The 23,778-nt window shown below is 40.0% G+C and overlaps 1 protein-coding gene, 1 long non-coding RNA gene and 1 other non-coding gene across 3 annotated transcripts; 2 read left to right on the top strand and 1 right to left on the bottom strand.

The window, feature by feature from the left end:
- Positions 1 to 2,744: 2,744 nt before the first annotated feature.
- Positions 2,745 to 15,551, top strand: LOC134293710 (uncharacterized). Its single transcript, XR_010000668.1, has 3 exons — positions 2,745 to 3,049; positions 6,472 to 6,692; positions 11,383 to 15,551. It is a non-coding gene; the product is annotated as an uncharacterized LOC134293710 (long non-coding RNA).
- Positions 4,268 to 4,368, top strand: mir124a-3 (microRNA mir-124a-3). The gene has a single exon (NR_129833.1). It is a non-coding gene; the product is annotated as a microRNA mir-124a-3 (primary transcript).
- ythdf2 (YTH N6-methyladenosine RNA binding protein F2) lies at positions 10,538 to 22,646 on the bottom strand. The gene is made up of 5 exons (XM_003229595.4): positions 22,463 to 22,646; positions 22,223 to 22,247; positions 20,284 to 20,363; positions 16,137 to 17,726; positions 10,538 to 11,458 (listed from the first exon to the last, which is right to left on the bottom strand). Exons 1-5 carry the CDS (start codon positions 22,487 to 22,489, stop codon positions 11,435 to 11,437), a joined length of 1,746 nt encoding a protein of 581 aa, XP_003229643.1. The 5' UTR covers positions 22,490 to 22,646; the 3' UTR covers positions 10,538 to 11,434.
- Between the last annotated feature and the right edge of the window lie 1,132 nt (positions 22,647 to 23,778).

Genomic DNA, 23,778 nt, shown 5'->3' with positions numbered 1-23,778 from the left:
CCCAGTTTTTTTGTGGTAAAATTAGGTGCCTCGGCTTATATTCGGGTCAGCTTATACTTGAGTATATACTGTAATTTTATTGGTATCTCGGCTTATACTGGAGTCAATGTTTTCCCAGTTTTTTGTGGTAAAATTAGGTGCCTCGGCTTATATTCGGGTCGGCTTATACTCGAGTATATACGGTATGTGCACAAGCAACATAAGGCCTTTGGATAAGGTCTGCCCTTCTTCATGATAATTCTTGTTTTCCTGTGACCTTTTCCTCATTGAATGCACTGTTATTAAGTTTTCTATTTTATCTGTATATGTTAATGTTTGTTTTTATAATTGCACATGTCGTTGTACACCTGATGTGTTTATGGTAACTGATTTTATCTGGGTCCGACCATTGTAAGCCGTCCTGAGTCCCTCCGGGGAGATAGAGGCGGGGTATAAATAAATAAAGTAAGTAAGTAATAATAATAATAATGGGATGCTGTGTTTTCAGCTCAGTCCTCTTCCGGCGCCTTTGCAACTCTGCAATGTCTCTAGTTTTGCTCACCATTTTTCAGGAATCATTCAGTTCCAAGGAAACTTGGGGAAGAAGATCGGAGATGAAGAGGAGGGATGGGAAGGGAAGGCCACGGGGTATCCTTCCCGGCCTTTTATTATTCTGCGGTCTCCTAGCAACCCTGCCCGTTGCCATGGAGAGCCAGGTATCTCCTATCCCCAGTCAGAAGGCAAGCAGTCATTGGAATTATCAGTCTGTTATGCACACACACACAGAGAGAGAGCATGAGCATGCCTGCCTTCACACTCTTGCAAGGGTGCTATCTTCATGCATCAACACATCCATCCTAGGAAGCATTTCTGTTGAACCAGAAAGAAGCAAAGTTCTTGTTCACGATGCAAGGCCTCGTTGCAACAAGGATCCAAAACTGCACTTGCCCAGGTCTGTATATCCATTGCGATTCAACCAGGCTGCAGACACATTTTGTGGCCTCTCAGGCACAAGACACGTTTCACATTGGTCACAATCCGGATGTACAGTAGAGTCTCACTTATCCAAGCTAAACGGGCTGGCAGAACCTTGGATATGCAAATATCTTGGATAATAAGGAGGGATTAAGGAAAAGCCTATTAAACATCAAATTAGGTTATGATTTTACAAATGAAGCACCAAAACATCATGTTAGACAACAAATTTGAGAGAAAAAGTAGTTCAATAGGCAGTAATGCTATGTAGTAATTACTGTATTTACAAATTTAGCACCAAAATATCACGATGTATTGAAAACATTGACTACAAAAATGCATTGGATAAGCCAGAACCTTGAATAAGTGAGTCTTTGATAAGTGAGACTCTACTGTATTTGCAGTGTATACTCAAGTATAAGACTAGTCTTTCAGGTCTTTTTTAGGGCTGAAAAAGCTCCCCTCGGCTTATACTCGAGCAAGGATCTTGGCTGACTTATGGTCGGGTCGGCTTATAAGCAAGTATATAGCTAATCAGACTTAGACAGTCTTATCTTATTAAAGTCTTATTATTATTATATTATATTATTATATTATTAAAGTATTATTATTATTATCATAAATTACAATTTTATGTAAACATTCTAAAACATTTAACCTATTGCTTCCTCAAATAATGTAATTTTATTAGTACAGTAGAGCCTCACTTATCCAACATAAACGGGACAGCAGAACGTTGGACAAGCGAATACGTTGGATAATAAGAAGTGATTAAAGAAATGCCTATTAAACATCAAATTAGGTTATGATTTTACAAATTAAACACCAAAACATCATGTTATACAACAAATTTGAGAGAAAAAGTAGTTCAATACGCAGTAATGCTATGTAGTAATTACTGTATTTACGAATTTAGTCTTAGAAATGCACATTCTGTACTGGGTTTTATGAATTAGTCTCCTGTTTTAATATTGTATGCTTCATGTCGATTTTATCGATTGTTTTACTGATAATTGAGGTTTTATTGGTATAATTGTTTTATTGTTGTATCATTGATATTTGATTGTTTTATCGGGCTAGGCCCCATCTAAGCCGCCCCGAGTCCCTTTGGGGAGATGGGGTGGTCTATAAAAATAAAGTTAGGGAAATACGGCAAGCCCCAACTCTTTTGAGTTTTAGAAAAGCCCTGAAAACATGGCTATGTGCCCAGGCTTTTGAAGATTAAACGATAATGACGACCCGGACTGATTTACGGCTACAGCACGAGGATTTTGGAGGAATGGATTTTAATCATATGTTTTTATATTTTTTTATATTGTTTTAATTGTTTTATTGGATTTTTATAGCTGTTTTAATTATGTATAGGCATCGAATTGTTGCCAATTTTGTACGCCGCCCTGAGTCCCTTCGGGTGAGAAGGGCGGGATATAAATGTTGGAAATAAATAAATAAATAAATAAAGTTATTATTATTATTAAATTATTATGGTCAAAGGAATAAACAACTGATAATTTCTTCTGTAAATTGTGGTTCACACTTTAGATAAATACATCATTGTCCCATGCAAGTTAATGTCTTGGAGATGCGTATAAAGGAATGTAAAACATAAAGGAGTGAAGAACAACAAGGATTCCCGGGTGTTTTGTAATCCTCGTTTCTGGATCAAAATCCCTTCTTCAGGTCTCTTCTGAGGGTTCTTTTATGCGTTTGTGGTAGAATCTCCTGAAGCTTTAGTAAACTACACACACTTTTGTGGTGCTTGTCAGAAAAGGGTTAAATGTACACACAGTGACACATGGATACTCACACACACTAGTGGCGCATGTGTGTGAGCACCGATATGGCATGTGTCTCCTCCTTGGAAGGCAAGAGTGACGCCTCCCGGAGCATCGCCACCGGCTCCCCGCAAAGCAAGCGCATCCATCCTCAAAGCGCATCCATCCTCATCCTCGCACTCGGGTTGTGTTTGTGTCTACGCCACCCGCCTCCTCCCTCCTCCTTCCTTCCTTTCTCGTTCTTTCTTCCTTCGCTCTTTTCTCTCTCCGTCTCCACCGAGGAGAATCCGCTTGGCGTGTTCTGCGGCTCAGGCGTGGAGGTAATGGTGGTCTTGCATGTGTTGAGTGGTGGGAGGAGAGAGTGCATGGGGTGGGGTGGAAGTGCACGTTGCAAAAACAATGCTCCATTGTTTCAGTGTGAATGGGAAAATCTTGGAGATGGGCTTTGGGTTCCTAACGGGCGTGTGCCCTTGTCAGTACATGTGTGCAAGCATGCTTTCTGCAAATGCAGGCCGCCTATAGAACCATACGGGCTTTGAGATATTTTGTGCACACCGACGAACCACCGAGGTCCACAATGCCTGCCTTCTGCAAATGCAGGATGCCTATGTAACTGTACAGGCTTTGAGATGTTTTGTGCACACCGACGAACCACCGAGGTCCACAATGACAGCCCTTTGGTGCATCTTGAGTGCCTGCTAAAGCAATGTGCTCACTCATCCTCTCAGATTCAGGCACATCATCCTTCCAGCCAAGCCCTCTCTCACTTCCATGTTTGGATCCACATCGGCATGTGCATCCAGCAAAGCAAACTCCTTGCTTCGCCCTATTTCGGACAACAACACGGGTGCATGACTCTGCAAATTCTTATCGCCACGCAGCCGCGTCTTTCCTCAGCCGCTCCTTCCAATGCTGTTGTCCTGTCCGCACCTTGCCATGTGCGGATTTCCCATAGGTCCTCTTCCTATGGCCATCCACACAAATATATCTCTGGCCCCCGACCAGCACTATTTATTTATTGATTTATTTATTTATTGGACTTCTATAACGCTACTCCTAATTTGCCTCGGAGTGGTTTACAGAAGTAGATTAAAATCATACAATTAGCTTTAAATTGTAGCTCCTGACCATTCTCTGGCCCTCTTGACCTGTGACAAGGCCAAGAAATGAGTGCACAAGGCACGTCCCACTCTGCGGATAATAGACGATCCACTTGGTCCCTGTCTTTCTAGCCGTCTCCATGCTCCATACAACTCACGCCACAACCAATAGTCTGCATCAGGGAACGGTGCGCTTTAAGCATGTGGGGTCTGTTTTGGGGTCTCCTCCTCCAATGCAACATGGCCAAAGGGGAAAATAGTGGTGCAGACCAGAAGAACACATGCACAGCCCAGGACATGGTGTGATTGTGAAGCGGGAGAATCTGGAGGAGAAGGACACACGCGATGGCTGTGAGAAGACGGGATCCAACGCAAGCGAGCGCGACCAGGGCGAGTGGGGCGCCTCGAGGTCCGGGACGGGGGTCTCTCCTCCTTCCTCCCCCCAGGGCTTGGCCCTTCGTGTTCACAGTGGACCTTGATTTCATGTGGACACAATTAAGGCACGCGGTGAATGCCAAGAGCCCAGCCCCTGCCCTCCGGACGCCGGAGCCAATTCCTCCAGCACCACGGACAGCACCGTCACCATTCTTGCACCGTTTGCACTTTTTACCTTTGTCAACTTGATAGAGACACAGCAGGGTCTACTCCTTCCATCCCAATTTGCACTTCCAAGAATTTGCAGCACTTTATCAGTCACCTCGTGTTTACAGTATTTATAGGGTGCACCTTACCCAGTCTACTTTTACAACCTCTCTGTTTTAATCCATGTTTTTATTAGTTCTTGTCATTTATTTTTATTGGCTAATGTTTAAATTTTTTATAATTGTGCATGTCTCTTGTCTATTGTTGTGTTTTATATTGCTACTAGCTGTGCCCGGCCACGCGTTGCTGTGGCAAAGTGGTGGTGGTATTGGTTAAAAATTGTTGTGTAATTTTTATTTGACGTTATTTGCAATGTTTTTATTAATTTTATTGTAAGTTATATTTTATTTATTATATTTTATTATTTTATTGTATTATTTTTAGTTATTTTCTGTTATTATAGTATTTTATTGTATTAGTTTTGGGTGTTTTTTATTATTTTTTATTGGGTTGCTAGGAGACCAAGTTGGAGGAGCTTAGCCTTCTAACTGGTAGCAATTGGATAAAAGCAATTATTCCTCTCTCTCTAATTAGGACTTTATTTTTCTTTTCTTTTTGTTGTATCAACCTATAGGCGTGGATGATGGGTTGTGTTGTCAAATTTCGAGGTTGGGGGGCCTGTAGTTTTGTTGTTTTGTGGGTCGCCGTGATGCCATCACTCTTTTATATATATAGATTTGCACAATATACACAAATTAAAACACAATAAGGTAATAACACAAGAGTTAATACAACAATAATAATATCAAACAACCACCAATACAATTCAATCAACTTCATAGGTGGGGGAACTACAGCAGCAAGATAGCATCTTCTTTCTTTCTGCCAGGCAGAAAAACACCGTCCAAGCCCTCCTGACAGGTGGCCATCCAAATTCACAGACAATATAAGGTTCATGGAGAAATAACAATAACAATAACAATAATAACAACAATAATAACTTTATTTTTAAACCCCGCCTCTATCTCCCCAAAGGGGACTCAGGGCGGCTTACATGGGGCCAAGCCCAAATAAAAACAATCTATATATATAAAAGAGTGATGGCATCACGGCGACCCACAAAACAACAAAACTACAGGCCCCCCAACCTCGAAATTTGACAACACAACCCATCATCCACGCCTCTAGGTTGATACACAAAAAAAGAAAAGAAAAATAAAGTCCTAATTAGAGGGAGAGCAATAATTGTTTTTATCCAATTACTGCCAGTTAGAAGGCTAAGCTCCGCCCACTTGGTCTCTTAGCAACCCACTCATCCCAGTGTTAATAAAAGAATAAAAAAATAAAAAAAATACAAATAAGACAATAAAAAATAATAGAAAACACTAAAAAATTAATACAATAAAATACTATAATAACAAAATAACTAAAAATAATACAACAAAATAATAAAATATAATGAATAAAAAAGATAAGTTACAATAAAATTAATTAAAAATACAAAGAATGTCAAATGGAAATTCCACAACAATTTTTAACCAATACCACCACCACTTTGCCACAGCAACGCGTGGCCGGGCACAGCTAGTGTATTTATATTGTTACTTCTGTGAACTATGTTGACCGAGCCTTCCTCTAATCCTCCTCCTCCAGCTTTCTTAAGTCCCTCCTCCTCCTCTTCTTCCGCTCCTCCTTCTTCTTCTCCAGCTCTTTAAGGCCCTCCTCCTCCTCCTCCTCCTCCTCTTTCTCTTCTTCCCTTCCTTCTCCTTCCTCTCATCATCCTCGAACTTTCTTAAGGCCCTTCTCCTCTGCTTCCGCTCCTTCTCCTCTTCTTCTGCTCCTTCTTCTCCTCCTCCAGCTCTTTAAGGCCCTTCTCCTCTTCTTCTTCCTCTCCTTTTCCTCCCTGACCTTCTCCTTCCTCTCCTCCTCCTCCAGCTCTTTCTTAAGGGCCTTCTCCTTCTTCTCTTCCTCCTGTTCGAAATGACAACCTTCTTTGAGTCTTCTCTAGTAATGTTTGTCTATGATCCTGCTGCTTACTGTTTGTATGTTCTGGTATGCAGCTTCCTTTACTCTAGGATTCCTGAGAAGTCACAACATGGGCTGCAGACCACGTGCTCCCCTTCTCGCTCCTTCGGACTACGTGGCCTGTTCACGGCTCTTTTGTTAAGAGAGAGATGCCCTGGCCGGATGGCACAGAGAAGTATCTCAAACACATCTGAAACTGGACTGATACGTTCTGTACCTGTGTATGCTGAACACACGAAGGTTGTGAGTAAACCAAGTATGTTATTTTTACCCAAGTCTACTTCCTTTTTGTCTCTTGAGTGCATAACATAAAACAAATTGTTTTATGGGAGAGTAAATATTTTTCGGCACTGAAAAACACTTCTAAAGCTCTACCATTTTTATGCATGTTTTCCTAACACATCAGGGATAACAGGTTATTCAGTCCAACATCTGAAACCATTGCCTTGCGTAATTATATCCGGTTGACCCCAAGGGCCATCTAGTCCAACCCTTCTGCCATACAGCAAAAGCACAAAGCACCCCCGACAGATGGCCATCCTGCCTCTGAATAATAAGAAAATATAATAAACTTTATTTATATCCCGCCACCATCTCCCAGAGTTATGTTCCTAGTTTGCAAGTGTTATTTCCTGTTTAATTGTGTAGCCCTTACACCTTGGTTGTTGTTGAGCCCTTACAACAAGTAGTTGTTGTGCTCCAGAAACTGTTAAACAGATGGAGATGCTACAAAATATTCAACCATTGATAAACTAGAGCCAAATGTGTTATAGAAGGACATCCTTCCTTTGTGTCTTTATGATATCACCAATCAGGAAATGGCATTGATAACCCAGGAACAAAACCCATCATCCAGGAAAGGAGGCAGAAAAGAAACCGGGTGGGAACAACTCCCTACAATGGGATGGCAAATCAAGCGAAAACTCCTGAAAACACATTCAGCAAGCGCCGGGTCCAAAGTGCCTATTTCCTCGACGCAGGCAACACAACAACCATGGTTACAATCCATAGACCCATCCAATCTTGATGAGCAACAAACAGTCGTTAATAAATTCTCCCATCTCATTGTCCAAAATGAATATACAGTAGAGTCTCACTTATCCAACATAAACGGGCCGGCAGAACGTTGGATAAGCGAATATGTTGGGGCCGGGCTGTGGCGCAGCTGGCTAGTAACCAGCTGCTATAAATCACTACTGACCGAGAGGTCATGAGTTCGAAGCCCGGGTCGGGTTAAGCCTCCGACCATAAAAATAAAATAAAAAAATAGCCCCGGCTTGCTGTTGACCTAGCAGCCCCGAAAGACAGTTGCATCTGTCAAGTAGGGAAAATTTAGGTACGCTTTATGCGGGAGGCTAATTTAACTAATCTACAACACCATAAAACTGCTCACGAGGAAAAGAATGAGGAAGAACAGCCACCAATGGACGGTGAAGCAACAGCTCCCCCTGTGGCCGAAATCGTGAAGCTGGAAAGATGTTAAAAAAAAATGCCTCTGTGTCTGTCTAAAACTGAATGTTGTTTGTCTGTTGGCATTGAATGTTTGCTATATATGTGTTCATTGTAATCCGCCCTGAGTCCCCTTCGGGGTAAGAAGGGCGGAATATAAATACTGTAAATAAATAAATAAATAAATAAATAATAAGGAGGGATTAAGGAAAAGCCTATTAAACATCAAATTAGGTGATGATTTTACAAATTAAGCACCAAAACATCATGTTATACAACAAATTTGACAGAAAAAGTAGTTCGATACGTAGTAATGCTATGTAGTAATTACTGTATTTACGAATTTAGCACCAAAATATCACGATGTATTGAAAACATTGACTACAAAAATGTGTTGGATAATCCAGAATGTTGGATAAGCGAGTGTTGGATAAGTGAGATTCTACTGTACATGGTTTCAAGTAAGACCTCCGATGCAGGCGACACAGAACTTCCCAAATGCCCAAAACAAAAGGAAGCAGAGTCTCCGAAAGATGCTGCAAGTCCACGTCTGGTTTGGAAGAGGATTCTTTGTAAGCAGAGGGAAATGGGACTGGAGACTTATTTGAATATTTTGAATTGGATACCAATGCTTGTATGTCAAGCCGCTTTGAGTCCCCTTTGGGGGTATAAATAAATATAGTAACAATAAATAATATTTATGAGGCAAAGTGCTGCCTCAGGTGGACAAGGGAAGTCAAGGCTGCCACATCTGAAATCCATGAAATACAGTATATTTCATACAAGATCTGGACATTTTTCCTGTACATCTTTTATGAACTACAGTTGATTCCCATATATTGTATATACTCGAGTATAAGCTGACCCGAATATAAGCCGAGGCAGCTAATTTTACCACAAAAAAAACTGGAAAACATTGACTCGAGTATAAGCCGAGATACCAATAAAATTACATTAATTGAGGCCTCAGTAGTTCTTGAATCTTTACATCAAACTGTAATTTAAGATATGACTGTCCAACTTTGATTAAATCATTATTTTCATCTTCTTCAATGTAAATGTGCTTATGTATCCTTTTAATAATAAGAGTGAAATAATAAATGTAATAATAATAATAATAATACAGTAGAGTCTCACTTATCCAACACTCGCTTATCCAACATTCTGGATTATCCAACGCATTTTTGTAGTCAATGTTTTCAATACATCGTGATATTTTGGTGCTAAATTTGTAAATACAGTAATTACTACATAGCATTACTGTGTATTGAACTACTTTTTCTGTCAAATTTGTTGTATAACATGATGTTTTGGTGCTTAATTTGTAAAACCATAACCTAATGTGATGTTTAATAGGCTTTTTCTTAATCCCTCTTTATTATCCAACATATTCGCTTATCCAACGTTCAGCAGGCCTGTTTAGGTTGGATAAGCGAGACTCTACTGTAATAATAATTGCAGTAAAATAATAAATGTAATAATAGAGTAAAATAATAAATGTAATAATAATAATAATAAGAGTAAAATAATAAATGTAACAATACCAATAATAATAGAGAAAAATAATAAATGTACCATATATACTTGAGTATAAGCCGACCTGAATATAAGCCCACCAGGACCCTCACCCGAGTATAAGCCGAGGAGGTTTTTTTCAGTCCTAAAAAAGGGCTGAAAAACTAGGCTTATACTTGAGTATATACAGTAAGCTTTTTGAGCAGATGTCTTTTACCAATTTAGTTCTGTTAGGAACCTTGGAAGTTGCACTGCAGTTGTGCAAATCTCTGCAGAGTTTTACTACAACTGTGTACATATTATTTGTAGGGCCTTATTCTACTCGAGTGCAAGCCACTACCTGGAAAACAGTCTCTATTTCTTTTTTCCCCAACACTGAGAAAGAAGCACATGGTAGGTATTAAACACAATACCACAAGCAGCAACGCTGTACATCAATTTACAGGGCTGTGGTTCATACTTCTGTCGCAACAACTTTGTCGCAAGTCCTTGGTCTCTCATTCCAACTCTGTTCATAATTACATGAACAGAAATGCCCCATCCCACAAGTTGTCAGGATCTCCAATCCTTGACATCTCTGCTGACAAGGAACAGATGCCAGCCATAAAGCAGGCCGGCCATAAAACATCAATTACCCTCTGGTATGTGGGAGCCCCTATATATGTGGGCCAAAAGAAGGTTCTGGCATTCGGTACAATAAAAAACTTCTTGGAATCTACCCGCGTGTGTCTTGGTGCTTTTCTTTGGAAGACGGACCACAGCACAACTGGGAGAAGAGAACCTCACACAAGTACAACTGGCACATCCCACAAGTATAATATCAAACGAGACCAAAACAGCAATATAAATCAGATTTGCAATGGATGATACCTGGCCTTTAAACAGAGATTAGAGAAACACGGTTCTAATTAACGCAATTTCCTTAACTTTGTGACTACCTTGGCCTTCACAGAGGTATTCAACTTTTTCCAACAATGCTAGATAGTAAAATAAAAAAAGCCTAAACCAATGATCAGAGGTATGAAAGGCGCATTACAGTTCATGATGCCTAGATGTCTTCCTCACATGCAGCCTCCATGTAACTATGCGCAAGCAGCGAAGCAGAGGCTACGCATGGAAAACTAAGGGGCCAAGAAGTGATGCTCAACAGGATCTCACATTTATTATTGAGAAGTGATTAATGGTGAAAGAAAGGCAGTGCCCATTCCTCATTGGCTTAACAAGAAAACTGAAGGAACATTCACTACACATTACAATATTTTTTTTCCAAAATTAATTTTCCTGTAAACAAACATGTTTTTTTACATGTTCTTCATAGCCTTCAAATCAAATCAAGCCAGACTTAATCTGTAATCCATATAATGCACAAGAACAGAACATTTCTTAGCACTTTCTTTGTGTTTGACTTTTGAGAGAGAGAGAGAGAAAATGAACCACCCATCAGACACAACCTTGTAGACAAATTTCATTCATATCTTCTAGGCATTTTTTTTTAAAAAAAACTCTCAAGTTCTTCATAAACTTCCTCTTCCAGTCCATGGAAAAAAGTAATCCATTCCACTTTCCATGGAGAATGTCCAAAAGAAAGTCACAACTCGGTGTTCCAAGTGCAATTAAAAAAACAAAACAATGGGAAGAGGGATTCAGAAGGCCAGGAAAACAAGGAAGCAGCAGGATTTAAAAATTAGAGAAAAAGGCATATGCCACTGGCGGACTTCAAAATCCAATAACATAGTAAAAAGGGGGGCGTGGAGGGAAACAAAAACAAAAGTTTATGCTCTGAAATCACAACCAAAGCCAAAAGAAGGGGACAGTTTTCACCTCTACTCTACCTAGAAGGGCTGTTTTTGTTTTTAAGTCCTATGTCTCTTGTGAAATTCCAATACATTTTTCTTAAACAGTAAGTTTGTAAGAGTTTGTATGAAGTCAATGCAATAAGTCCTAATTCTCTCTGGTATATAATTTGTCTTCCTTTCTGAAAGATACCCAAGACGCAACACCTCGGCTGCAGTTTCTGAGGAAGGATCCAGTTGTTTATTTGACACGGCCTTGGCGCTCCTACAGAAAAGAGAAAGAAAAAAAGACTCAGTGAATATAAAGCCTTGAAGTATATATTTTTTCTGTTAGTAAGCAATTTAAAATGATGCTTGCTGTACATTTTTGAATTGTTTTATTTGTGTTTTTATATCGGGATATGATGTTTTAACTGATTATGTATTGAGGTCGGATGTATTTGTATGAATTGTGTATGTTGTATGCTGCTTTGAATCCCACCCACAGGAGAAAAGCGGGATAGAAATGAATTAATAATAATAATAATAATAATAGGAATCAATTCTTTACATGGACGTTCAAACTGAATATGTAATATCCTAAATATACATATGCAAATATCCCACAGGTAAACCCTAATAAAGACATTGTGGGGTATATCCTCAGCAAAACTTCTTCACATAAAAACACCTTCCATCGCTTCTCTTCTCCCTCGCATGCTCCATCTTCTAATTACTAAGAAATTATAAATCTCTTACACTTAACTAGAAAACGGTTATTTACATTCTGCTTTCCTCCCAACTCCATGTAGCCAAGAAGATAAACATTTTAGTACAACCACACATAGGCCATGATAGTAACAGAGCAGGCCCTACATAAAGCTGCAAGAATATGAAGATACCCTTCAAAGAAACAAATCAACCCAAAGTTTGATGAAAATAGTATTTGACAATTATCAATCCATGGGGTTATGAAGGTTATGATCCCAGTACAGCAACTGTCTGGCCACAAACATTGAAGGCTGTTGAGCCAGCAGAATCCTGCACCTGTAACCTATTTAGTTTTCAAAACTTGTTCATATGCCCATACAAACAGGCCCAAGATTTTGCCAGTCTCCTTACACTTGGCAAACAATATTCTATAGTATGGGAGAATTAGGCATCAAGAGTAATGTTGAGGATGATCCTGTAGCCAATAAGAAAATTTCAAGACTGGCATCTTCTGCAAAAAGATGTACTTTGTCATGCAAACACAACTCTGGAGACGAGACAGTAAATCATCCAGAATTACTATCACACAAAACTTTAGCTACAATCTAGAAATCTAATCAGAAAAGCATTTTACAAAAATAAAAGAAAATTTTCTATTTCCTCCAAAAGTGAAAGGCCTACATAAAGAAATGTCAAAAATATTTTTAGAACTTTACTTTTATATGGAAATCACTATAAATGTACATAGGATATAAAGTGCTGTCCATGGTCAAACATTGGATTTCATGGGCAGAAGGGGGGACAGGAGCTGTAGAAAATCCATCTTACACAACTGAATTAAATCATTTCGTTTGTACCCGCCCCAATAAGAATATATCGAACTAGTTTAGCATCACTTGCACTTGATGCCTGTTTAATTTCCAGTCCAATGTATAGTACCAATTTTAACTTTGAATGACTTTTGGCTGATAGTTTATTGATGCTCAGGCACAAATGTGTGGCCCTTGAGGCTCTGGATCCTTCAGCAAAGCTAAAACACTGGTGGGTTAGACAGAAAATGATGCAAGTCATGCTTCAGCTCAGGCGCCTTGGCTTCCTGCGGCAAACAAATGTTGTGCAAATGATCTGAGCTCTTCCTTTCCTCCCTGACTCACTCCAGTCCAAGCTTCACATCTAATCCATCACTTGGATGACCTACCAACTCCTTCCATCCTCCTCTTCAGAGGCCTGGCTTAATTACTTTAAAAAGAAATTTAAAAGGAAGCAGCCTTAAGTAGTTCCTGATGTCAGAATACGGCCTCCCACCTGACCCACCGACATACCAGGTAATTTTATGCAAAATATCAGTCCCCTCCATGAAAATGAGATTACGCAACAGAAATCACATATTAGTGTAAATGTATGCAGGCTTCAAGAAATGAATCTTCTATTATTTCATACTTGTAGTGATACACGCAACTGGAGATACCCAGCTTTTACAGCATCCATTATCTAAGCGCAACTTTGGTTTTCAAAATTAAACAATTTCTGGGATAAAAACACACATATATTGATATTATTTTATATAATTCTTTATATTATATTATCATAATTTATATTATTATGTATATGGCAATGGCAAACCCTTTGAAATTAGTGGGGTAGCCAGAGGCAGAGGGACGACTTGAAGACACACTCACAGAAATGACTCTGATGGTTCTGACTAATTCAAACTGCATTATGGATAAGATTTCTCCATCAAATGAAGTTTAGAAAGGCTTTATTTTAGACCCTTTTCTTTTTCACCTCAATATTGAGTAAAGGAATGCCTGGCACCCTCAGGATCTATAGGGGTTTGATTCCAGGATTATATCAAGATGCCAAAAAAACCCCTTGGATGCTAAAGTTCTTTATGGATAAAATGATGCATGGAAGCAATAGCAAACCATAGGCACTAGGTACCAATTCTCTGGGCTTCCCTGCCTCCAAGAAACAAACCAGCCACGTATTGCCAGCTTCAAGGCGGCACCTGTTATGCTTTGAAAACATACAGTGTCTAAACAGTGTCTACTCCTATAAAAATCACATTGGGATCCCAGTTTCCAGCCCTCGTAAGATTATATTCACTATGGCTGCATCTATGCAGGATACTTTTCCTGGAGCTGATCTAGAGTGGAGTGACAGGTGTCATCGCCCTCACAGCAGCAACCAGGAGCATGGAACTCGTCCAACTGTTTACATGTGGCAAAAATATGGACAAGTTCTACGGCACGGCCCAACTTTAGGTATCACAACAGCTCCATGCATCCTGTCGACACTACATCTATTCACCCCTATCCTCATCCCAATTTAGCCCCAGTAGATGGGTCTCAAGGCAGTTGGGTTCCCACAAGCAGCTATATACCATTAATTAGTTATCAGGATCTTAGCCATTTGTAATCTGCCTTAAGAATTTTCTTTAGACGGAGCTAATCATATTTAAAACTACTGTAATCAGTGAAACAAATTAGTCTGAATGTACATAAACCCCAGTTACTAAAGCATGACTTAGGTTTGGATTCCAATGAAAATAAAGAAACACTTCCAAATTGTTACTTAAACATACTAAACACATCAAGGACATTATATGGACAACCTCTGTGACATTGACGATTTTATCTTGACTCTGCAGGCTGCTTTAAATCGTTTTAAGTTATTTCCTTTATTATTCATTTCGATACTGTTTTAATGAAGTTTATGTGTTCATTTGAATAATTATGCTTAGGTAATTATTAATTTTATTTTTGTTTAGTAATGTATGAGTCTATAATGATATTTACCTTGACTGTTTTTGATTTATTGATTTTGCTTGGAGGCCACCCTGAGTCCCTCCGGAGAGATAGGGCATAAAGTGTTTTTATTATTATTATTATTATTATTATTATTATTAAGCATCTCTCAGTGTCCGGAAAACTAATCACCATGCAACACAGTCTGGATTGGTGAGTTTCGGCAGTCCTAACATAACCCAATACCTTTGAAATGCAGGTGATTTTCATAGGTAAAATACTGACATGACTTGTGTACATGCTATTCAAAAGTCAAAAGCTTTGGACATGTCTAAACTAACTCTTTGGATTCTTACCTATGCCCATATCTGTCCCAGATATTTTCCATGTTAGCCATACAGAAAAAAAAACCAACCCATTGAACTGGCAGGCATAAGAAAAGTGAAGACAGGTGAAATAAAAAGCCATCTTTTAAAAATAATTATGGTCATTGGTTCTGGTTGAACACAGTCTGGTGGAGTCTCAATGCTGTTGATTTCTCTTATGTTCAACTGTGGTTTATACAGATCGTTTTATTTTATGATTTTTTATTTTACTGGTGGTTTTGTCTTAATGGATTGTTGCTTTTATGTATGTTGGACTTTCTGTCCCATATGTAAGCCATCCCGAGTCCTTTAGGGGAGATAGTGGTGAGGTAGAAAAATAAAGTAGTAGGAGTAGTAGTAGTTGTTGTTGTATTATTATTGCCATCATCATCTCTGGCTGCATTTTGGAAGAATCTTTAAAGTGGTCTCTAGAAGGCTCAAAATATTTTCGTTTATTCAAAGAACCTGGTTGTCTTTTTCACATATCTTGTTTGGGAGGAAGGTGAAATATAAATGTGCATATTGTTAATCTATGGTAAAGGTTTTCTAAAACATGCTGAACTGGTCTTATTTTTCATTATGTACTTAGAAAACGACCCTTGTTCTTTCTATGTTACTTCAATCTCAAGTACCAATTTTCTGTTAAAGAACTACATCCAGTAACACATCTATTTCATTGATTGATGTAAATCCATACCTAGAAAACATAAACTACAACAATATCCCCTTATTTATGTATATGCCACCCTTAAGCTAGTGTGGGACCCTATATACAGTAGAGTCTCACTTATTCAACGTTCTGGATTATCCAATGCATTTTTGTAGTCAATGTTTTCAATGCATCACAATATTTTGGTGCTAAATTCGTAAATACAGTAATTACTACATAGTATTAATGTGTATTGAACTACTTTTTCTGTCAAATTTGTTGTATAACATGTTTTGGTGCTTAATTTGTAAAATCGTGACCTAATGTGATGTTTAATAGGTTTTTCCTTAATCTCTCCTTATTATCCAAAATATTCGCTTATCCAACGTTCTGCCGGCCCGTTTACATTGGATAAGCAAGACTCTGCTATAAATACATTTAACTCTCCTTTGTCACTCATTCCCAACTAAATTCTTGCAGTGAAGCAGTTACCTTTTTGACATTTTCTTCCTCCTCCTGGCGCTTCTCATAGTGTGAGAAGTCATCAAAGATGGAAGTGGTGTGCTTGTAGGTAGCAATGATTTTCAGCACCTGCTTCGCCTTTTCCAGAGGCACCTCCTGAGTGTCCCTGGAGTTGGTCACTGGCTTGTTCTCATTGTTCTCTAGGCGAATGTGCCGCAGCTGGCTATTGGGAACGTCCTTCACAAAAATCCACCTCACATCGAAGCGTCCCTTCCATTTGTCCTGGGACCACACGCCTGCACACGTGTTGTAGTCCACGGCAGACTTCATTTCCGCCACTCCGCAGAAATGGCCACTGCCGTTGACACTGAACAGTAAGTACACAGGACCCTTCCCATTCATTGAGCGGTAAGCGGCATCCAGTCTCTTATTTCCATGCTCTGTACTGCACCAGATATTGTATTTAATGGAACGGTGGATATCATCCTCAGAGTAACTCTTGATGATGAAGACCCGGCCATGCTTTGGGTTCCAGTCAAAATCCTTAGGATTGTAATTGTTGATGGACCTCAGCTTCTCCAAGACTGGATGTGGCTCCAGAGGGGCAGAACCTGAAGCAGCTGGAGACTGTCCAACGGCAGTACCATCCACTCCGTTTTGGCCAAACCCATTCCCACGGTTACGGGGAGCAACCCAGCGGGCTGGCTGAGCTGCCTGTTGCTGGACGGGCAGCTGGGTTGGTTGCGGGGTCGGCGGCGGTGGCAAAGGCTGCGGTGGCTGTCCAGTGGAAGGCTGCACTGCAGGGGGGCTGTTGCTCATCTGCTGACCCAGAGGTTGGGGGGATATCTGGGTTGGGGGCTGGCCAATATTCTGGACTAAACCCTGGGAAGGGTTTTTTGCCACGGGCCCTTTGTTATCCCAAGTTCCAATATCCATGTTATGTTTTATGGGGGGCGGTGGAAGACTCGAGCCTGCAATGCCGTTCTTAGTCTTGAGCTTGGGCTGCTGCTTTGCAGGCTTGCTGGCAATATCAGCCCAGGAGGCCGGTTTCGGAGGAGCAATGGTCGCCGGGGGGAGGCTGTTAGAAGCCACAATGTTACCGGCCATGGACCCGCTGCCGACAGCAGAGCCAACCACTTTGGGGACGTTGCTCGCTACGTCAGTGCTGCCCAGCTTCAAGGCGGCCATGCCCTGGTCTATGGTGTTCATGCCCGGTGCCTTATTCAGGGTCTCACTGGAAAAAGCAGATTGTCCATCAATCATGGCTCCGCCCAGTGAGCTCGGCGCATAAGCATAGTTACTGCTATATCCAGAACTCTGAGTCGATTGCCCCTGAGAACTGTTATTGCCCCAAGCAGAGAAGTCAATCCCGCTTGGGAAAAAGTTAAAGCCATGCTGTCCAAGGAACGGGGTGCTGCCAAGAGCCCCTGGCTGTCCAAACATGCCCTCGGGGAGGAAGTGGTGCTCTCCGTTGCTCAGCTGTCCGTAAGAGGTCAAGTAGGGCATGGGCGGATCACTCCCGGTGGACCAAGCGGCTTCGCCTAAGGAATAGGAGAATCCAATGGATGGGCTGTAGTAGTTGGGCAGGTAGGAATCCGACATTGCGGTGTAGGCGTTGCTCTGGAACAGGAAAACAAAACTGAATGATCAGACAAAACAGCACATTGTGGTGTAAACGTTGCATTAGGTGTCTTTGTGTGCCTTTCTTGCAAGACCTTTCCATAAATAACCCTTCAAGATTTGTCATTTCTAGAAAAATATATTTTAAACTAGGTATGGGCCAACTTTGGCCATAGTTCCAGGTGTTTTGGACTCCAGCTCCCATCATTCCTAACAGCCTCAGGCCTTTTCCTTTTCCCCCTCAGCTGCTTAAGTGGCTGAGGGGGAAAAGGAAGGGGCCTGAGGCTGTTAGGAATGATGGGAGCTGGAGTCCAAAACACCTGGAAGGATGGCCAAAGTTGGCCCATGCCTTATATAAACCCTCCCACCAAAATAAGCTTTCCAATACAGTAGAGTCTCACTTATCCAACACTTGCTTATCCAACGTTCTGGATTATCCAACACATTTTTGTAGTCAATGTTTTCAGTTTATCATGATATTTTGGTGCTAAGTTCATAAATACAGTAATTACTACATAGCATTACTGCGTATTGAACTACTTTTTCTGCCAAATTTGTGGTCTAACATGATGTTTTAGTGCTTCCTTTGTAAAATCATAACCTAATTTGATGTTTAATAGGCTTTTTCTTAATGCCTCCTTATTATCCAACATATTCGCTTATCCAACATTCTGCCGGCCCGTTTATGTTGGATAAGTGAGACTCTACTGTATCTGCTTAGGTTTGAACTTAAGGGCATGCACAGCACTTCAAGTAAAGCAACTCTTGAATAACAACAACAGTATCTTGTATTTGATGCTTATCCAGAATATATATATTTTTCCATGGGAAATTGCCGAAGCATGTTAACTACTTTTAGGGTATATAAAACTAAAGCAAAGTGGGTTCGTAAGGACTGTTCCATTCACTATTGACACAATCAGAATCATAGTGTTGGAAGAGACTTCACAGGCCATCCAGTCCAACCCTGTTCTGCCAAGAAGCAGGAAAATCACATTCAAAGCACCCCCGACAGATGGTCATCCAGCCTCTGCTTAAAAGCCTCCAAAGAAGGATCTTTAAACAAGTCTACTTAGCATAATAATACCAAGATAATGCAAATGATAGCTTTTACTGGGTTAAGAAAGGAATGAACTATTTTGTAGAGTATAATATAATAATAATAATAATAAACTTTATTTATATACTGTCCTATCTCCTCGGGGCGGTCTCCAACATGATAAAAACAATACAATATAAATAATAAAAACAGAACCATAGAACGATTTAAAAATGATACAAGTAAAAAACATCTAAAAGCAGCAATTAAACAAGAATATTAATACTTGGAAGCAGACCTTGATTTGTTTCAGCAGGTCTTTCACACTGTTTAGACAATCGCAAACCTAATTGCCAATATAATAGTACCTTACATCATTTAAGGTACTACGGTTGTGATGCTGAACCACTGTATGGATCTTTTAATTAGGGCTATAACCATATTTTAAATGTTTCTATTTAACGGTGTTTGCTTGTATTAAAATTTTATATGCCAGCTTTTTGTAGAAATGCTTTACAAGATAAATAATGGGTGTGATTAGAAATCATTTAAGACTAAATAAATATAGTAGATAAATTAAGACTGAAGGCCAATTAAGACATAATGCTGTAGTTTGAAGTGAATCTTTAAAAAGCAAATAGCAATTATTTATGGAAAAATGTATTTAAGATACGTCTGTTTAGCTAATCCGGACAAAAATTGTAAGTATACATACTAATCAGTGAATCCAAATAAAATACCCGTATATACTTGAGTATAAGCCGAGGCACCCAATTTTACCACAAAAAAACTGTGAAAACATTGACTCCAGTATAAGCCGAGATACCAATAAAATTACATTAACTGAGGCATCAGTAGGTTAAATGTTTTTGAATCTTTCCATCAAACTGTAATTTACGATATGACTGTTCAACTATGATTAAATCATTATTTTCATCTTCTTCAATGGAAATGTGCTTATGTATCCTTTTAATAATAGAGTGAAATAATAAATGTAATAATAATAAATGCAGTAAAATAATAAATGTATTAATAATAGAGTAAAATAAATGTAAAAGTAACAACAATAGAGTAAAATAAATGTAATAATAATAATAATTAATAGAGTAAAATAATAAATGTAACAATACTAATAATAATAGAGAAAATAATAAATATACCATATATACTTGAGTATAAGCCGACCTGAATATAAGCCCACCAGGACCCTCAACCGAGGTTTTTTTCAGTCCTAAAAAAGGGCTGAAAAACTAGGCTTATACCCGAGTATATACAGTAAATGGAATTCCTGTAACAGAAAACATCCCAATTATTGTAGACGTGATCCCAGTAAAAAGACTGATCAGAATTCTAATTGGCTTTTGTATTATTACTATTAGCCAAGATAATAACTATCTCATTCTTCCTATAGAATGTTAATACATCTTGAGAAAAATTTTGGGGGTGAAGAAAATCTTGAAATATGAAAGTGAGACTATACTCTATTAGTAAACAGATAGGTATATTTTAAGCACTCACCGGTCTGGCCTGAGGACTCAAGTAAGGTTCAATATCATCATCATTTAAGCCATCTTTCTGATGTACTGATCCATTTTGCACTGAAGACAAAATAATAATAATAAGCATAATAATTGAGCATCAATACGCATATTATATTCATTTCTTAAAGATATCCTGTAGAGAGGATGCATTTTACTTGGGGGAAAACCTTCCTTTAATTTCACCAGTGTGCCTCTAGCTAGTGTCTAAAACTAAATAGCAAGATATTGCTCATGAGCAAGATAACATGATCGCTTTCCTTTACATCAAACTCAGTTCTGATCCCTGGCAATGCAAATAAGTTTGGAGACTAAAGCACAAATTGAGCCCTTGCAAATCTGCATCTTCAAAGGTGATGCATATTTACAAATGGTTCCCTAAGATGAACTCTCAACTAAATTCAACGGAAGAAGCTCTAGGGGAAGCTGCTTTTCCTTGCTATAAAAATTCAACCTGGAGATTAAGAGGGAACAACAACAATGAGGGCGCTTTGGGCATTAAAAGAAGAGATGGAGAGGAGGGAGATTTCAGGGAATCTCACCTAAACTCTGACAAACTCTGCCGCAAGATGTTACATTATTCACATTAACTTTGGGTTTACATGTAACGTTGTAACATTCTTCAAATATCTTAGCTAATTGTTATATCATTTTGAAGATTTAAATAATTAATTACATTGTCTCCAGTTCTTTGTTTACTATTGTTTATATGTGCGCATGCACACACACCAGTATTATTATTCATACTTCCATATACATTGCATGTGTAATATGCCTCATATAACATAGACCCCCTCTACACTGTCATATAAAATCCAGATTATCTGCTCTGAACTGGATTATATGTGTCTACACTGCCATATATCCACATTATCTGCTTTGGACTGAAGCAGGGCCAGGTCATGTAGTTCAAAGCTACATGCTAGAGCTGGGGTTCCCAAACCTTTTCAGCCACGGAGCCCTTTTTGAAGCAAAGGTTTCTCGTGCAGCCCCAAGAAATGTTTATTTAGTTTTATCTGCCTATGACCCCTTCTACACTGTCATATAATCCACATTATCTGCTTTGGAGTGCGCTATATGTGTCTACGCTGTCATATAATCCACATTATCTGCTTTGGAGTGGGCTATATGTGTCTACACTGTCATATAATCCACATTATCTGCTTTGGAGTGGGCTATATGTGTCTACGCTGCCATATAATCCACATTATCTGCTTTGGAGTGGGCTATATGTGTCTACACTGTCATACAATCCACATTATCTGCTTTGGAGTGGGCTATATGTGTCTACGCTGCCATATAATCCACATTATCTGCTTTGGAATGGGTTATATGCATCTACACTGTCATATAATCCACATTATCTACGTTAGAGTGGGCTATATGTGTCTACGCTGTCATATAATCCACATTATCTACTTTGGAGTGGGTTATATGTGTCTACACTGTCATATAATCCAAATTATTTACTTTGGAGTGGGCTATATGTGTCTACGCTGCCATATAATCCAGTTCAAAGCAGATAATCTGGATTTTATATCACGGTGTAGAGGGGGCCTATATTTGGATCACTGTGATGTTACATGGCTTGCCTTGAACTCGAATTGAGACCATTCTATCATTTTTTGGGTTGTATCCAATCACTGCTTTTGCAACTTTATTATTAACTATGAAGGCTACTACTCCATTTCTTCGGGGCCTATGTTCTATGAGGCACATTACACACTAAATATATATGGAAGTGTGAATAACAAGGTATCTCTATGGCGGTGTGTGTGGGCCCATGCCTGGTGCAGATAATGTGCCTTGATAGTCTGAGTCACATGGCTGCATGGAACGAAGGAAGGGCGCTGCTTGTGCTGCTTCTTTGCGATTGGACGAACCGGAAGTCCCCCCCCCGGTCCCTTTGATTGACTCACCTTTGGTGCCTTGGCCTTTGGGTCTCTGGAGAGAAAGAGAGAGAGGAAGGAAGGAGCCGTGAGTCGTGAGGAAAAAGGCGCCCGCTTGGCCTAGGCCTCGGCCGGAGAAGCCTGCCAGCTTCCGAGGGAGAAGCGAGGCCTTTCCTCGCCTTCCCGCCCTCCCACCCACTAGGCCCCAAAGCCGGGGCCTTTCCTAGCGCGGCGCCCCGCAGCCCCGGCCCTGCTCCCGGCCTTGCCTACCTGCTCCAAGAGGCTGCTGGCCGACATGGCTCCGAGGGTCTCTGAGGGGCGTCTGTGGCGGCGGTTGCAGGCGCTCTCTCTCTCTCAATGGGAGGCCGCGGAGGCTTTGTCCGGGGAGCGAGGAGGAGGAGGAGGAGGAGGAAGAGCAGGCCCACCACCGCGCGGCTCGCTCTCGGCTTCCTGGCGGGCGCTGACTGGCTGGCTCCGCCCGTAGCCCCGCCCCCTCGCCGATGACGCAGCCACGCAGACGCTCCCGCGCTCCCGCCCTGGCGCAGGCGCACAAGGACTCTCCCGCGACGCTGTGGGAATCTCGCGAGAAGGAGGAGCTGAGAACGCGGCCTTCTTCCGGGAACAAGCGCGCGATAGGAGTCCGGCTCTCTGAGGGCCTGTCCGCACGGGCCCGCTATCCCAGGTTTTCCGCTTTGAACTGCATTATTGTTTCCTGTGCCATCCGTTGAGGGCCCCTTCTCCCCAGTAACATGCTTTGCTAATAATGTTATTATATTATAATATAGGTCTTAACCTGACCTATATTTTATTATTATATTATAGATAGATAATAATTATATTATAATACTACCCTGTTTCCCCTAAAATAAGACATCCCCAGAAAATAAGACCTAGTAGCGGTTTTGCTGAATTGCTAAATATAAGGCCTCCCCCGAAAGTAAGACCTAGCAAAGTTTTTGTTTGGAAGCATGCCCAACGAACAGAACACCAGAGCATGCACAATTGGTAAATGTACATACCATAGAGTATTATACATGGAAATAATGGTAGTAACATTATAGGATTCACAGTTGTCTGGTTATGCTGGTTTGTGATGACAACTACTGTAGAGTACATAATAAATGTTCATTTTTTGTTCAACAATAAATGTGAATTCTTCTTCATGGAAAAATAAGACATCCCCTGAAAATAAGACCTAAAGCATCTTTGGGAGCAAAAATTAATATAAGACACTGTCTTATTTTCGGGGAAACACGGTATTATTATAACATACAATATAACATGCAATAATATATAATAATATAATATATTGTATATGACTATAATATATTGTATGTGCATATAATGTTGATAATAATATTGTAATGCTCTGAGTCCCCTCGGGGAGAAGGGCGGGGTATAAATGCATGAAATAAATAAATAATAATGTAATACAGTATAATACTATTACTAACAATATTACAGTATAGTGGATAATATATTGTATATGCATATAGTATTGATAATACAGTAGAGTCTCACTTATCCAACATAAACGAGCCGGCAGAATGTTGGATAAGCGAATATGTCAGATAATAAGGAGAGAT

Source organism: Anolis carolinensis, unplaced genomic scaffold (assembly GCF_035594765.1).
Source record: "Anolis carolinensis isolate JA03-04 unplaced genomic scaffold, rAnoCar3.1.pri scaffold_10, whole genome shotgun sequence".
NCBI lineage: Eukaryota > Metazoa > Chordata > Lepidosauria > Squamata > Dactyloidae > Anolis > Anolis carolinensis.
This window is presented reverse-complemented; position numbering and strand designations above follow the sequence as displayed.

Excerpts from the sequence above, each read along its gene's own strand:
- ythdf2 (XM_003229595.4), bottom strand. The coding sequence starts at position 22,489 with ATGTCGGCCAGCAGCCTCTTGGAGCAG. Across the intron at positions 22,248-22,462 it reads CCAGCAGCCTCTTGGAGCAG|AGACCCAAAGGCCAAGGCAC; the intron begins GTAGGCAAGGCC and ends CTTTCTCTCCAG. Across the intron at positions 17,727-20,283 it reads TGAGTCCTCAGGCCAGACCG|AGCAACGCCTACACCGCAAT; the intron begins GTGAGTGCTTAA and ends TTCCTGTTCCAG.